This window comes from Pleurodeles waltl, chromosome 1_2, assembly GCF_031143425.1.
Source record: "Pleurodeles waltl isolate 20211129_DDA chromosome 1_2, aPleWal1.hap1.20221129, whole genome shotgun sequence".
Taxonomy (NCBI): Eukaryota; Metazoa; Chordata; class Amphibia; order Caudata; family Salamandridae; genus Pleurodeles; species Pleurodeles waltl.
The window spans coordinates 1,308,811,230-1,308,826,683 of NC_090437.1; the positions used below are offsets into that span (position 1 = coordinate 1,308,811,230).

Sequence of the window (15,454 nt, forward strand, 5' to 3'; positions counted from 1 at the left end):
CTCCTATTAAATGTACTGCAGCACTGCCGAGAAGTTTCAGTACTCTCTAATTAAATGTATTGCAGCAGTGCTGAGAAGTGCCGGTACTCTCCCATTAAATGTATTGCAGCAGTGCTGAGAAGTGCGGATACTCTCCCATTAAATGTACTGCAGCACTACCGAGAAGTGCTGGTACTCTCCCATGAAATGTACTGCAGCAGTGCTGAGAAGTGCTGGTACTCTCCCATGAAATGTACTGCAGCAGTGCTGAGAACTGCAGGTACTCTCCCATTAAATATACTGCAGCAGTGCCAAGAAGTGCCGGTACTCTCCCATTAAACACACTGCAGCAGTGCCAGGAAGTGCCAGTACTCTCCCACCACATGTATTGCAGCAGTGCTAAGAAGTGCCAGTACTCTCCCACCACATGTATTGCAGCAGTGCTAAGAAGTGCCGGTACTCTCCCACCACATGTATTGCAGCAGTGCTGAGAAGTGCCAGTACTCTCCCACCACATGTATTGCAGCAGTGCTAAGAAGTGCGGATACTCTCCCATGAAATGTACTGCAGCAGTGCTGAGAAGTGCTGATGCTCTCCCATTAAATGTACTGCAGCAGTGCTGAGAAGTGCCAGTACTCTCCCATTAAATGTACTGCAGCAGTGCTGAGAAGTGCTGATGCTCTCCCATTAAATGTATTGCAGTGCTGAGAAGTGCTGATGCTCTCCCATTAAATGTACTGCAGCAGTGACAAGAAGTGCTGGTACTCTCCCATTAAATGTACTGCAGCAGTGCTGAGAAGTGCCGGTACTCTTCCATTAAATGTACTGCAGCAGTGCCAAGAAGTGACGGTACTCTTCTATTAAATGTACTGCAGCAGTGCTGAGAAGTGCCGGTACTCTCCCATTAAATGTATTGCAGCAGTGCTGAGAAGTGCGGATACTCTCCCATTTTAATGTACTGCAGCACTGCCGAGAAGTGCTGGTACTCTCCCATGAAATGTACTGCGGCGGTGCTGAGAAGTGCTGGTACTCTCCCATGAAATGTACTGCAGCAGTGCTGAGAACTGCAGGTACTCTCCCATTAAATATACTGCAGCAGTGCCAAGAAGTGCCGGTACTCTCCCATTAAACACACTGCAGCAGTGCCAGGAAGTGCCAGTACTCTCCCACCACATGTATTGCAGCAGTGGTAAGAAGTGCCAGTACTCTCCCACCACATCTATTGCAGCAGTGCTAAGAAGTGCCGGTACTCTCCCACCGCATGTATTGCAGCAGTGCGGAGAAGTGCCACTACTCTCCCACCACATGTATTGCAGCAGTGCTAAGAAGTGCGGATACTCTCCCATGAAATGTACTGCAGCAGTGCTGAGAAGTGCTGATGCTCTCCCATTAAATGTACTGCAGCAGTGCTGAGAAGTGCCAGTACTCTCCCATTAAATGTACTGCAGCAGTGCTGAGAAGTGCTGATGCTCTCCCATTAAATGTATTGCAGTGCTGAGAAGTGCCAGTACTCTCCCATTAAATGTACTGCAGCAGTGCTGAGAAGTGCTGATGCTCTCCCATTAAATGTATTGCAGTGCTGAGAAGTGCTGATGCTCTCCCATTAAATGTACTGCAGCAGTGCCAAGAAGTGCCGGTACTCTTCTATTAAATGTACTGCAGCAGTGCTGAGAAGTGTCAGTACTCTCTAATTAAATGTACTGCAGCAGTGCTGAGAAGTGCCGGTACTCTCCCATTAAATGTACTGCAGCAGTGCCGGTACTCTCCTATTAAATGTACTGCAGCACTGCCGAGAAGTTTCAGTACTCTCTAATTAAATGTATTGCAGCAGTGCTGAGAAGTGCCGGTACTCTCCCATTAAATGTATTGCAGCAGTGCTGAGAAGTGCGGATACTCTCCCATTAAATGTACTGCAGCACTACCGAGAAGTGCTGGTACTCTCCCATGAAATGTACTGCAGCAGTGCTGAGAAGTGCTGGTACTCTCCCATGAAATGTACTGCAGCAGTGCTGAGAACTGCAGGTACTCTCCCATTAAATATACTGCAGCAGTGCCAAGAAGTGCCGGTACTCTCCCATTAAACACACTGCAGCAGTGCCAGGAAGTGCCAGTACTCTCCCACCACATGTATTGCAGCAGTGCTAAGAAGTGCCAGTACTCTCCCACCACATGTATTGCAGCAGTGCTAAGAAGTGCCGGTACTCTCCCACCACATGTATTGCAGCAGTGCTGAGAAGTGCCAGTACTCTCCCACCACATGTATTGCAGCAGTGCTAAGAAGTGCGGATACTCTCCCATGAAATGTACTGCAGCAGTGCTGAGAAGTGCTGATGCTCTCCCATTAAATGTACTGCAGCAGTGCTGAGAAGTGCCAGTACTCTCCCATTAAATGTACTGCAGCAGTGCTGAGAAGTGCTGATGCTCTCCCATTAAATGTATTGCAGTGCTGAGAAGTGCTGATGCTCTCCCATTAAATGTACTGCAGCAGTGACAAGAAGTGCTGGTACTCTCCCATTAAATGTACTGCAGCAGTGCTGAGAAGTGCCGGTACTCTCCCATTAAATGTACTGCAGCAGTGCCAAGAAGTGACGGTACTCTTCTATTAAATGTACTGCAGCAGTGCTGAGAAGTGCCGGTACTCTCCCATTAAATGTATTGCAGCAGTGCTGAGAAGTGCGGATACTCTCCCATTTTAATGTACTGCAGCACTGCCGAGAAGTGCTGGTACTCTCCCATGAAATGTACTGCGGCGGTGCTGAGAAGTTCTGGTACTCTCCCATGAAATGTACTGCAGCAGTGCTGAGAACTGCAGGTACTCTCCCATTAAATATACTGCAGCAGTGCCAAGAAGTGCCGGTACTCTCCCATTAAACACACTGCAGCAGTGCCAGGAAGTGCCAGTACTCTCCCACCACATGTATTGCAGCAGTGCTAAGAAGTGCCAGTACTCTCCCACCACATGTATTGCAGCAGTGCTAAGAAGTGCCGGTACTCTCCCACCACATGTATTGCAGCAGTGCTGAGAAGTGCCAGTACTCTCCCACCACATGTATTGCAGCAGTGCTAAGAAGTGCGGATACTCTCCCATGAAATGTACTGCAGCAGTGCTGAGAAGTGCTGATGCTCTCCCATTAAATGTACTGCAGCAGTGCTGAGAAGTGCCAGTACTCTCCCATTAAATGTACTGCAGCAGTGCTGAGAAGTGCTGATGCTCTCCCATTAAATGTACTGCAGCAGTGACAAGAAGTGCTGGTACTCTCCCATTAAATGTACTGCAGCAGTGCTGAGAAGTGCCGGTACTCTCCCATTAAATGTACTGCAGCAGTGCCAAGAAGTGCCGGTACTCTTCTATTAAATGTACTGCAGCAGTGCTGAGAAGTGTCAGTACTCTCTAATTAAATGTATTGCAGCAGTGCTGAGAAGTGCCGGTACTCTCCCATTAAATGTACTGCAGCAGTGCCGAGAAGTGCCGGTACTCTCCTATTAAATGTACTGCAGCACTGCCGAGAAGTTTCAGTACTCTCTAATTAAATGTATTGCAGCAGTGCTGAGAAGTGCCGGTACTCTCCCATTAAATGTATTGCAGCAGTGCTGAGAAGTGCGGATACTCTCCCATTAAATGTACTGCAGCACTACCGAGAAGTGCTGGTACTCTCCCATGAAATGTACTGCAGCAGTGCTGAGAAGTGCTGGTACTCTCCCATGAAATGTACTGCAGCAGTGCTGAGAACTGCAGGTACTCTCCCATTAAATATACTGCAGCAGTGCCAAGAAGTGCCGGTACTCTCCCATTAAACACACTGCAGCAGTGCCAGGAAGTGCCAGTACTCTCCCACCACATGTATTGCAGCAGTGCTAAGAAGTGCCAGTACTCTCCCACCACATGTATTGCAGCAGTGCTAAGAAGTGCCGGTACTCTCCCACCACATGTATTGCAGCAGTGCTGAGAAGTGCCAGTACTCTCCCACCACATGTATTGCAGCAGTGCTAAGAAGTGCGGATACTCTCCCATGAAATGTACTGCAGCAGTGCTGAGAAGTGCTGATGCTCTCCCATTAAATGTACTGCAGCAGTGCTGAGAAGTGCCAGTACTCTCCCATTAAATGTACTGCAGCAGTGCTGAGAAGTGCTGATGCTCTCCCATTAAATGTATTGCAGTGCTGAGAAGTGCTGATGCTCTCCCATTAAATGTACTGCAGCAGTGACAAGAAGTGCTGGTACTCTCCCATTAAATGTACTGCAGCAGTGCTGAGAAGTGCCGGTACTCTCCCATTAAATGTACAGCAGCAGTGCCAAGAAGTGCCGGTACTCTTCTATTAAATGTACTGCAGCAGTGCTGAGAAGTGTCAGTACTCTCTAATTAAATGTATTGCAGCAGTGCTGAGAAGTGCCGGTACTCTCCCATTAAATGTATTGCAGCAGTGCTGAGAAGTGCGGATACTCTCCCATTTTAATGTACTGCAGCACTGCCGAGAAGTGCTGGTACTCTCCCATGAAATGTACTGCAGCAGTGCTGAGAAGTGCTGGTACTCTCCCATGAAATGTACTGCAGCAGTGCTGAGAATTGCAGGTACTCTCCCATTAAATGTACTGCAGCAGTGCCAAGAAGTGCTGGTACTCTCCCATTAAACACACTGCAGCAGTGCCAAGAAGTGCCGGTACTCTCCCACCACATGTATTGCAGCAGTGCTAAGAAGTGCCAGTACTCTCCCACCACATGTATTGCAGCAGTGCTAAGAAGTGCCGGTACTCTCCCACCACATGTATTGCAGCAGTGCTGAGAAGTGCCAGTACTCTCCCACCACATGTATTGCAGTAGTGCTAAGAAGTGCTGGTACTCTCCCATTAAATGTACTGCAGCAGTGCTGAGAAGCGCAGGCACTCAGTACCGGGCAGTGCGTGCCCATCTAAAGCGCTGTATTTCTTTTGTCCAGGTGAGTGATGGCTGTCGGCTGCACTTAAAATGACCGTAAAATGTAATTAGGCCGTTTCCAACCAGAAACACGTGCTAGTTGAGAGCATGCACACAAACCTCAGCCCAAGGCTCCATCCAGTCCCTTTGCTGCTGCCAACAGGAGAACCTTCCAGACGCTGCAGCGCACGACATCCGAGGCACACTAGCGCTGTCCAGTTTCAAAGGCAAATGTTTCAAAAACACTTATGTTTGGTTTCTAAACTCATCACTGGGCCCTCAAACACAGGCTGCAGGGAAGGAAGTGGACGGTAACAGCTTACCAGATCCCTGAGTAACACATAACCAGATCCCAGAGGATGGTAACGCCTAACCAGATGAGTAACGCCTAACCAGATCCCTGAGGATGGTAACGCAACACCTAACCAGATCTCTGAGGATGGTAACGCCAAACCAGATGCGTAACACATAACCAGATCCGTGAGGATAGTAACGCAACACCTAACCAGATCCCTGAGGATGGTAACGCCAAACCAGATGAGTAACACATAACCAGATCCCCGAGGATGGTAACGCCTAACCAGATGAGTAATGCCTAACCGGATACCTGAGGATGGTAACGCCTAACCAGATGAGTAATGCCTAACCGGATCCCTGAGAATGGTAACGCCTAACCAGATGAGTAATGCCTAACCAGGTCCCCGAGGATGGTAACGCCTAACCAGATGAGTAACACCTAACCAGATGCCTGAGGACGGTAATACCGAATCAGATCAGGAACACCTAACAAGATGCCTTACGATGGTAACGCCTAACCAGATTGGTAACACCTAACCAGGTTCCTGAGGATGGTATGTCTTACCATATCCCCGAGGACAGTAACACCTAACCAGATCCCGGAGGATGGTAACATCTAACCAGATCAGTAATACCTAACCAGATGCCTGAGAATGGTCAATCAATCAATCAATCAGGAATTTGTAAAGCGCACTACTCACCCGTGAGGGTTTCAAGGTGCTGTGGAGGGTCGGGGAGGGTGAGCAGGGAGTGGAGGTGCTGCTACTGCTCAAACAGCCAGGTCTTTAAAAGTTTCCTGAAGGTAAGGAGGTCTTTGGTCTGGGGCAAGTGGGTGGGAAGAGTGTTCCACGTGGTAATATCTAACCAGATCAGTAACATCTAACCATATCCCTGAGGACGGTAATACCTAACCAGATCCCTGAGGATGGTAACATCTAACCAGATGCCTGAGGACGGTCCAGGCGTTCATTCCAGCTCCCCGAGGGAGCAGGGTCCAGGGGCTCATTCCAGCTCCCCGAGGGAGCAGGGTCCAGGCGCTCATTCCAGCTCCCCGAGGGGCAGGGCTCCCCGAGTGGGCAGGGTCCAGGGGCTCATTCCAGCTCCCCGAGATAGGAGGGGTAATGGTGGCACGGAGTGCTACGAGTGGGGGCTAAGAGGGGATGTTGGGTGTAGGTTAGGGCAGGTGGTGAGATTAGGGTAAGGCAGTAGATGGGGGAGGGTGGAGAGCCAGATGCGGGCTTGACCACCCTTCCAAGGGGAAAAACAAGGAGGTGAAGGAGCAGAGTTGGGGGGGGATGCACGAAGCAAGTAGGGCATGAAAGGAATAGGGGAGTGTCTAGGGGAGGGGAAGCGAAGAGCGGGTTTGGAAGAGACAAGATGAGCAAGGAAATATTGAGGAGTTGGGGTTCTTTAATGTTGGGGTATATGTTGAAAGTTATATGATGTATTTTGGTTAAATCCTGTCCTAAATAAATGACCTTTTACACTAAATTGGTTGGTGTCACTGTAAGTGTGTCCCGACTGGTACATTTCAGGACGTCAAGGCTTTTATAATGTTAACGTCCAGTTTTGTTCACGTGTTATAAATCTTTAATGAGATGGCTTTGCACCGTGATGGATTCCTGTGTTCACTACAGTTATGGCCAATCACTGGATGAAAACAGACTCCACAACTCCTTCGAAAACGCGTAAAGCAGTTATTCTGGGGCATGTTGCAGGTATGTCAGACGAGAAGGGCCGGAAGAATAGGGGTGGCCCCAGAGCGTGAAATGCCAAGGCCCTCTTTCTATGTCCATGGCCCACAATGGTTGTCCGCACTTTACAGGTGGAGAACCACAAGTGCCATGGTGGAACCGCTCCTTCACCTACGTTTAAGCAGGACAAGGAACCTCGTCCAGCTTCTGTGGAGGTGGCAGGTTTGCGGTGGTTCCTGTGGGGAGGAGACAGGTTTGCGGTGGTTCCAGTGGGGAGGAGGCAGGTTTGTGGTGGTTCCTGTGGGGAGGAGACAGGTTTGCAGTGGTTCCTGTGGGGAGGAGACAGGTTTGCGGTGGTTCCTGTGGGGAGGAGGCAGGTTTGCGGTGGTTCCTGTGGGGAGGAGACAGGTTTGCGGTGGTTCCAGTGGGGAGGAGGCAGGTTTGCGGTGGTTCCTGTGGGGAGGAGACAGGTTTGCGGTGGTTCCTGTGGGGAGGAGACAGGTTTGCGGTGGTTCCTGTGGGGAGGAGACAGGTTTGCGGTGGTTCCAGTGGGGAGGAGGCAGGTTTGCGGTGGTTCCTGTGGGAGGGTGGCAGGTTTGCGGTGCTTCCAGTGGTAAGGGGAGAACCACCGTTCATCTTTCCAGTGATGAAGGGCAAGTGAGAGCTTCAGAAACGGAGCATATAACACAATCATTTCCTACAACAGTAAAAATGAAAGAGGTACTCACAGCAATTGAGACAGCACTTATCACGGCTCCCAAGTAGCCCTGGATAAACTTCGACGTTGGAGAAGGCTAGAATCACAGAATGAACAATGCCTTAGCTCAATTACACACACATATTTGTACAATTGTATACCTCTTTTTTTATTTCATTTTATACATTATTATTTATAGCATAGTGGGGAGTACAGTGGCTGATCACAAGATGGCCGCTTAGCTTTTCGGCTCCTGAACTGCTTTTCTTTGGTCTGGTTGCAATGCTGCACCAGGGGACACCAACCTGCCCACGTGACCATGTGGTTGGGTATAAGCAGTGCTTAATTTGGTCAGGTAGTTTCGGGTGCCCGGCACCTACACTTAATTGTAAACACCAGCACTTATGACAGTCTGCCACATGGTGGTGCTGTCTGTCTAATTTACAGATGAGTACAACAGTTTATTAATATAATATACATTAAAATGACTACTACCTGTTGCCCAAGTCATTCTTATACCTTTAGGTGGCATGGAATACTCTGAACGGTCACACTTGTACGAGTGTGATGGTCAGTGGTTGTGTTGCTGCTGTCATTCCCAGCGCTGGCAGGGGCAATGGGGGGAACAAGCTGCAGTGGCCTCCTGGTGAGGCCCTGGGAAGGATATTTAAAAAAAAAACAAATTAAGCACTAGGTATAGTGATCGGTGAGTGTTGCGCAGCCTGGTCGCAGCAGGATTGTTCTTGGTGGCCTTCTCTCCTTAACAGATTTAAATCATATAAGATATAGCATGTGTCCATCTCCGTGGCGCAGCAGAGGGTTTTACCAAGAACATTTTTATTGCAGTAGAAGCATCTCTCACATACGATACTGTCCATAGAGCAGCAAGGGAGAGTCTGATCTGCCAAATCATAGGGTGCTACACTGCGTGACCTGATAATTTGCTCTCCTCACACAGTGACCTGCTGATGAGTCGCGGCTGGTGGAGGGGTCAAGTGGTGGGGAGGCGTGGGGGTGGGAGGGGTTAGGAGACAAAACAAATGGAAAAAAACACCTGAATCCCCGCCGCATCGCCGTTCTTCAGGCTCCAATGAAGGCACAGGCTCCCAGCCTGCCCTGCGGCCAATCCTAACGGTGCTCTCATGCTGCTGGCGGCATGACAGCAGTGTTAGGATTGGCTGAGTCCCCCGGGGTTTGCGCTCCCAGGCAGACTGGGAACCTGTTTCAGGAAAAATAGTGAGGTCCCACTTTTTAAATGCAAATATGTATTTCTTGATATCCAGTTTTATTTTATTTTAGGAAAATATTTCGATTCTCAATGAAAATGTAAGCACACACAGAGATCCAAAAAGTGTATGAATTTCGGCCAGCCAACACGTGTTTCGCCCCATGGGCACGTAAGCCAGGGCTTTCTTAAGGCATTTCAAGTCATAATTTGTTCAAACGGCCAAATCATCAGTCGAAAATATAAGTAGTAATACAGCAAATATCCCGTTTTCTTTAAATATATTATCAGTCTCAAACGTCGCCTGAAGAAAACAATCAAAAATACAAGCGGCGCGTCGGAAGCCGGCTCGCATCTTTAATCGCGGCCGGTAAAGAAATGATCTCTTAGGAGAATTGAAATATTTTCCTAAAATAAAATAAAATTGGATATCAAGAAATACATATTTGCATTTAAAAAGTGGGACCTCACTATTTTTCCTGAATCATGTTTTTCCATGGAGGACTAAGGCCCAATGTCCTCCGGTGAAGTTCCCACGTACTTCAATACCAAGGGGCAATTTCATACAGGGAGTTTTGTGGCTTTTTGGGCCCCCCTTCTCTTCTTTCTTTGGAGACTGGGAACCTGTGCCTGCTGTCTCCAACCCGGCATCGCCGTTAGGGTTGGAGACAGCTCAGCGCACATGTGTGTTAGGCTGTCCTGAGATGGCCGGCCAAACACATGCACAATGAGGGGAGTGCACCCCACTCCCCCTCCGTCCCTGTCATCCCCCTTGGCTCCGCCCCATGAAAAATAAAACGATAATAAACATAGATTATCATAGTTTTATTTTTCAAGTTTTGCAGCTGCTGCTTCTGGCAGGGGGCCGACGCTCCTCTGCCACTGCTGCTGATATTACAGGGACAGCACAAGGCAAGCTGCAAACTGCTCCATAGAGTAGCCATATGGAGGGCCACTGGAATTATGCTATTGTGCGTCCGCGATGATTTTCGCATAAGTGTAGATTTGCCACATTTTTCAGATAATCCATCATCTGCCATATAACCTGCAGATTAAAAAAAAATGTTTCTAGCTCAAACGGTTCATAAGTTACTAAAAATGCAGTGACTTGTGTTGACGTGCTCTGGAAGGTCCTTTGCAGAACTGGACTGGTCACCTTTCTGTTGCTTACTGCTATATTTGGGTGTTGATCTGGTACCAATGAAGTGCAACCAATGCCCAGACAGTGTTACCAAGTATAAAAATGACGAAATAATGAAGTTATATTATTACAAAATGTGCAGCGCTATGCTGCAGAATTTGGGTTTTCTTGCCGCATAATTTACTCGGCCCGCCACATAGTTTGGCCCTCTCCTGATGCATAATGCTAGTTGCCCTGGACATAGGGTAGCCAATGTACGGAGGTTGCATTAGACACTGGAGACAGCTTCAGAAGCCCTTTGGTTGTTTTTTTTTTTGGGGGGGGGGTTAAAAGTGGCAAGTGCTGGCACAAAACTCTGCCCTCTTCACTAGGTCGCCTCTCCCCTCCAATGTTCCTCCATGGCTGTGAGGGTCTCAAGGCCGTGGACCCCCAGCAGCCACCTCTGGTCCCTCCTCACTCACAGCTTGAGAATTTTTGGAAAGTGGGCAGGGCTAGAGTGTGTGTGTTGTGTGCACACGAGTGCATGTGTGTGTGTGTGTAAGGGTGAGTTTATAAGTCAGCTGTAATTAAATTCAAGAAAACTACTTTGACTAGTGATAATTCCCCCTACCTTTAAAAGGTGGTCTGGAAAACCCCCACAAACCCTGCTGTTCAACAGTGATACCTTCATCCCTGCTCACTTCAAGGCTGGCACCAAAAACATGTCCTCCCACCTCCTCCAAGGAAGTATTGCACCTTCACAGAATAACCTCAGGTCTTGCAGTGGGTGTTTCACAGTTGAGATACTCCTGCGCCGTCTCCCCAGGGCTCCTGAAAACCATCTCTCTGCACTCGTGAGAGTCAAAATCAAAGCCCAGCTCGTGTCTCTCCACACACCAGTCACGCCGGCTTTGGAAAACCTGCACTGCATCCTTCTCAAAGAGAGATCACGGTTACATCACGAGGAACTGCAGAGCAAGGCCCTGACGTCTCTCTCCAAGGTCTTCGGGTCCCAGCAGCCCCCTGGACAGCCGAGGGCGCCCACCCACAGCCTTGGTGCTCCCAGGCCAGCCGGACAAAAGCAACCACCAGAAGTGTCTGGACATGGACCTTCCTGCTGAGCCTTGGACAAGGGGTTCACCCCAGAGTCTGATACACCCTGCCCTGGAACGTGCATGGGTTGTTTGCGAAACAAAACCTAGAAAAAGGGTTCTGATGGCCCATTTAGGTTAAACTTATTTATCAAAAGTTTCACCTTCAATGGCTTTCATCAAACTGCTAAACTCAACATAGTGAATGTCCTCCTTGGTCAAAAATCATGGTGGCCAGCTCTGTTTTTTCCAAAGATTTTTTTTTTAGTGTAACCTACTCAACCCTCTCCATCCTTTCTCGTCACTGCTTTTTTATTGGCGGTGGTAGTTTTTTGAGGGGGGCTCCCTTCCATGCACCCCCTTTAGTCCTCTCCCCATCCCTCCTTCTCCCACATTAGACCCCCCTCTGCAAGGCTGTGAAGCCCTCTACCAATCTACCCACACTTTGCTTGCACCCGCCATCCCTCATCCCCCGCCCCCCCCAGACCCATCACGCCTCTTACACCGTTGTCGAAAGATGGCCGTTCAGATACCTGCAATTACCTCTCAATACTCAAAAATCTAAAATGCAAACAAATTAGCTTCAGTCTTCTCTTCTAATAGCTTAATGGAAGTCTGGAAGCTGGTGAGGGTCTGAGGGAGTCCCATAATCCAGCCATGCCTGGATGGCTGGCTTTTTGGCCTCCAATAGAAGAAGCATCCGCAAGAGACTTGAGGGTCCGGGGCAGATATGAGATCTCTTGGCTGCAGCACCAACCATTAGGTTGCATATACTGCAATTGTATAAGGCTGACAGTCAGCATGCCTGGGATAATAACTTTAGGGTTCAAAGGTAAGATGTTCTCATTCAGCTAGATACATTACAAGGGTTCTGGGAGGCTCTTTATCATACCAGACTTGGGGCCTGGTTTAGATATTGGCGGACAAGTTACTCTGTTGCAACGGTGATGGATATCCAGTCTGCCGGAATCTAAACTCCATTCTATCCTGCGGGATTTAGATTTCGGAGGGCAGGATATCCGTCACCATTGTGAGCGAGTAACCCGTTTGCCTCCGTTGTGACTGAGCAACCCGCCAAGTTCTAGGCCCTGCAAAAACCAGCATGATCCCTAGGCCCTGTATAAACCAGCATAATCCCTGGGCCATGGACAAACTAGCGTAATCCCTAGGCCCTGCATTGACCTGCATAATACTTAGGCCCTGCATAAACTAGCACGATCCCTAGGCCCTGCATAAACTAGCACGATCCCTAGGCCCAGTATAAACTAGCATGATTCCTCAAGCCAGCATAAACTAGCATCATCCTTAGGCCCTGCGTAAACTCATACAATCCCTAGGCCCTGCATAAACTAACATGGTCCCTAGACCCTGAATAAACTATCACCATCCTTAGGCCCTGCATAAACTACCATGATCCCCGGGCCCTGCATAAACTAGCACCATCCTTAGGTTCTGCATAAACTACCATGATCCCTAAACCCTGCATAAACTAGCACGATCCCTAGGTCCTGCATAAACTAGTGCGATCCCTAAACTTTGCATAAACTAGCACAGTTCCTAAACCATGCATAAAATAGAACGATCCATAGGCCCTGAAAAAACTGTCACGATCCCTAGGGCCCAGTACAAACTAGCACAATCCATAAACCCAGCATAAACTAGCAAGATCCCCAGGCCCAGCATAAACTACCATCATCCCCGGGGCCAGCATAAACTAGCACAATCCCTAGGCCGTGCATAAACCTAGCACTATCCCTAGGCGCAGCATAAAACTAGTAAAATTCCTAGACCCAGCATAAACTAGCCTAATACTGCGGTCCTGCATTAGCTAGCACAATCCCTAGGCCCTTTACTTAACTAGCATAATCCCTAAACCCTGCATAAACTAGCACGATCCCTAAACCCTGCATAAACTAGCACGATCCGTAACCCCTGCATAAACTATCAAGATCCCTAAACCCTATATAAACTAGCAGAGTCCCTAAACCATGCACAAACTAGCGCAATCCCTAGGCCCTGCATAAACTAGCACGAAGCCTATGCTCTACATAAACTTGCACGATCCCTAGGTCCTGTATAAACTAGCACGATTCCTAGGACCCTGCATAAACTAGCATGATCTCTAGGCCCTGCATATAACTAGCACAATCCCTAGGCCCAGCATAAACTAGCACCATCCTTAAACCTGCATAAACTAGCATGATCTCTAGGCCCTGCATAAACTAGCACAATCCTTAGGCACTGCATAAACTAGCACGATCCCTAGGCCCTGTATAAACTAGCACGATCACCAAGGCCTTTTGATAAACAAGCATAATCCATAGGCCTTTCAAAAACTAGCATAATACCTAGGCTCTGCATACACTAGCACGATTCCTAAATCCATGATCCCCGGGCCCAGCATAAACTACCATAAATATATGCCATGTTTGTCCTAACAGGACAAAACAATGTTGATTTGTTGGTTTTCGACCCAACCTTGCTATGAAGCTATTGATATCTACTGAATGTGGAACTGAGAAGTTAGTTATCTGTTCAAACTGTGTGATGGGGCGTAGGTACTTATTGGAAGATGTTTGGGTTGGAACAAATTACCTTCAGACTGGAAACACATAGATATAATATGTTAGTGTTCTAGATGACTTGTTCATTACTACCAGGATTATCCCTGCTCTAAGGAAGCCACCACACTATATGGAGAAAATAGATACTTAACCTTCACCTTAGGTGCTGAGTCTGAGGGAGACAGGAACCCTCCTTTGGAGTTTAGTTCAGGTATTTATTAATAAGGGTCTGTATAACCCCGTAGAGGAGTTCTGTGCTTTGTTTCTTGCAGTGGGAAGTGCCAGCAGCAGTCAGTGGATGAGCACTGATTCCTGGATAGCATTCACCCATTGCACTTTTTATTTTCACACTGACATTTCTGCAGGTGTTACCGGGCGAAACGTGTGGGAAATAACAGCAGTGTTCCTATCTATCTATCTATCTATCTATCTATCTATCTATCTATCTATCTATCTATCTATCTATCTATCTATCTATCTATCTATGATTGTTAATTCTGATATTCCGATGCAATAAAAAAAGTTTGTTTGCTACTATTGGAATAATAGTGAAGCCCATAAAAAGTTGCTTGTGGGTATATGTAATTTAGAGGTTTCATTACACCAGCAAACCCTTGACATTGTCGACACATCTACCCCCAACACTGACGTTAAAAATAAACTTCTGACTAACCTCAGCCCCATCCCCACACCTTACCACACACTGCCCTAACATGCTTTATCCGCCACAAAGGGGGCATTCTTGGCAGCATTCTGGCTATCCCTGGCAGGATGGTGTGGCATAATGTGGCTATCCGTGGGGGGCCAGTGGCCTGTATTTGTTTTACTGCGGTGCAAATAATACTGGCTGATAATCCATGGCATCATTGGCCTCTTCCTTACAGGTTGTGGGCACTACTGATTATTGTGTCTTGTTTACTTGATAAACAACTTGAGGGATGGGTGTGGTCCCTTGTGAAGGCACCATTTAGCGATTTTGCGGCCTTTATTGTCCTTGAGCGCCCTTTTTCCCCATTTATGCACCCCTTTATTGAATGTGGGCACTCCTGGCAACACTCTGACTATGCCTGGGCATACCCACACCCTGTCCCTGACGCACGGTGGGCAGGTCGTTGTCACTACTGGCAACACTCTGGCTATGCCTGGGCATACCCACAGCCTGTCCCTGACACACGGTTGGCACTCCTGGCAACACTCTGGCTATGCACGGGCATACCCACAGCCTGTCCCTGGCACACGGTGGGCAGGTCGTGGGCACTACTGGCAACACTCTGGCTATGCCTGGGCATACCCACAGCCTGTCCCTGGCACACGGTGGGCAGGTCGTGGGCACTACTGGCAACACTCTGGCTATGCATGGGCATACCCACAGCCTGTCCCTGGCACACGGTGGGCAGGTCGTGGGCACTACTGGCACCACTCTGGCTATGCCTGGGCATACCCACAGCCTGTCCCTGACACACGGTGGGCAGGTCGCGGACACTACTGGCACCACTCTGGCTATGCATGGGCATACCCACAGCCTGTCCCTGACACACAGAGGGCAGGTCGCAGGCACTACTGGCACCACTCTGGCTATGCATGGGCATACCCACAGCCGGTCCCTGACACAGGGTGGGGCTGGCAACACTCAGGCTATGCATGGGCATACCCACAGCCTGTCCCTGGCACACGGTGGGCAGGTCGTGGGCACTACTGGCACCACTCTGGCTATGCAAGGGCATACCCACAGCCGGTCCCTGACACACTGTGGGCATTCTTGGCACAATACTTAGAGGAAGACTGCCCTCTACAGGAGTTCTGGTTTCCCAGTTCTCTCGGCTGTACTTCTGGCAGATACTTCAGTGTTGAGTGGCCACCAGTGATACCAAGTCC

General features: G+C 48.7%; 1 protein-coding gene across 1 annotated transcript in view; it reads right to left on the reverse strand.

Moving 5' to 3' along the window:
* SFXN5 (sideroflexin 5) overlaps nt 1-15,454 on the reverse strand; it is an 809,240-nt gene that overhangs the window by 418,565 nt on the left and 375,221 nt on the right. Inside the window, exon 9 of the mRNA XM_069205595.1 lies at nt 7,611-7,676. Coding sequence (XP_069061696.1) covers nt 7,611-7,676 — 66 coding nt within the window. The remainder of the gene's footprint in view (nt 1-7,610; nt 7,677-15,454) is intronic.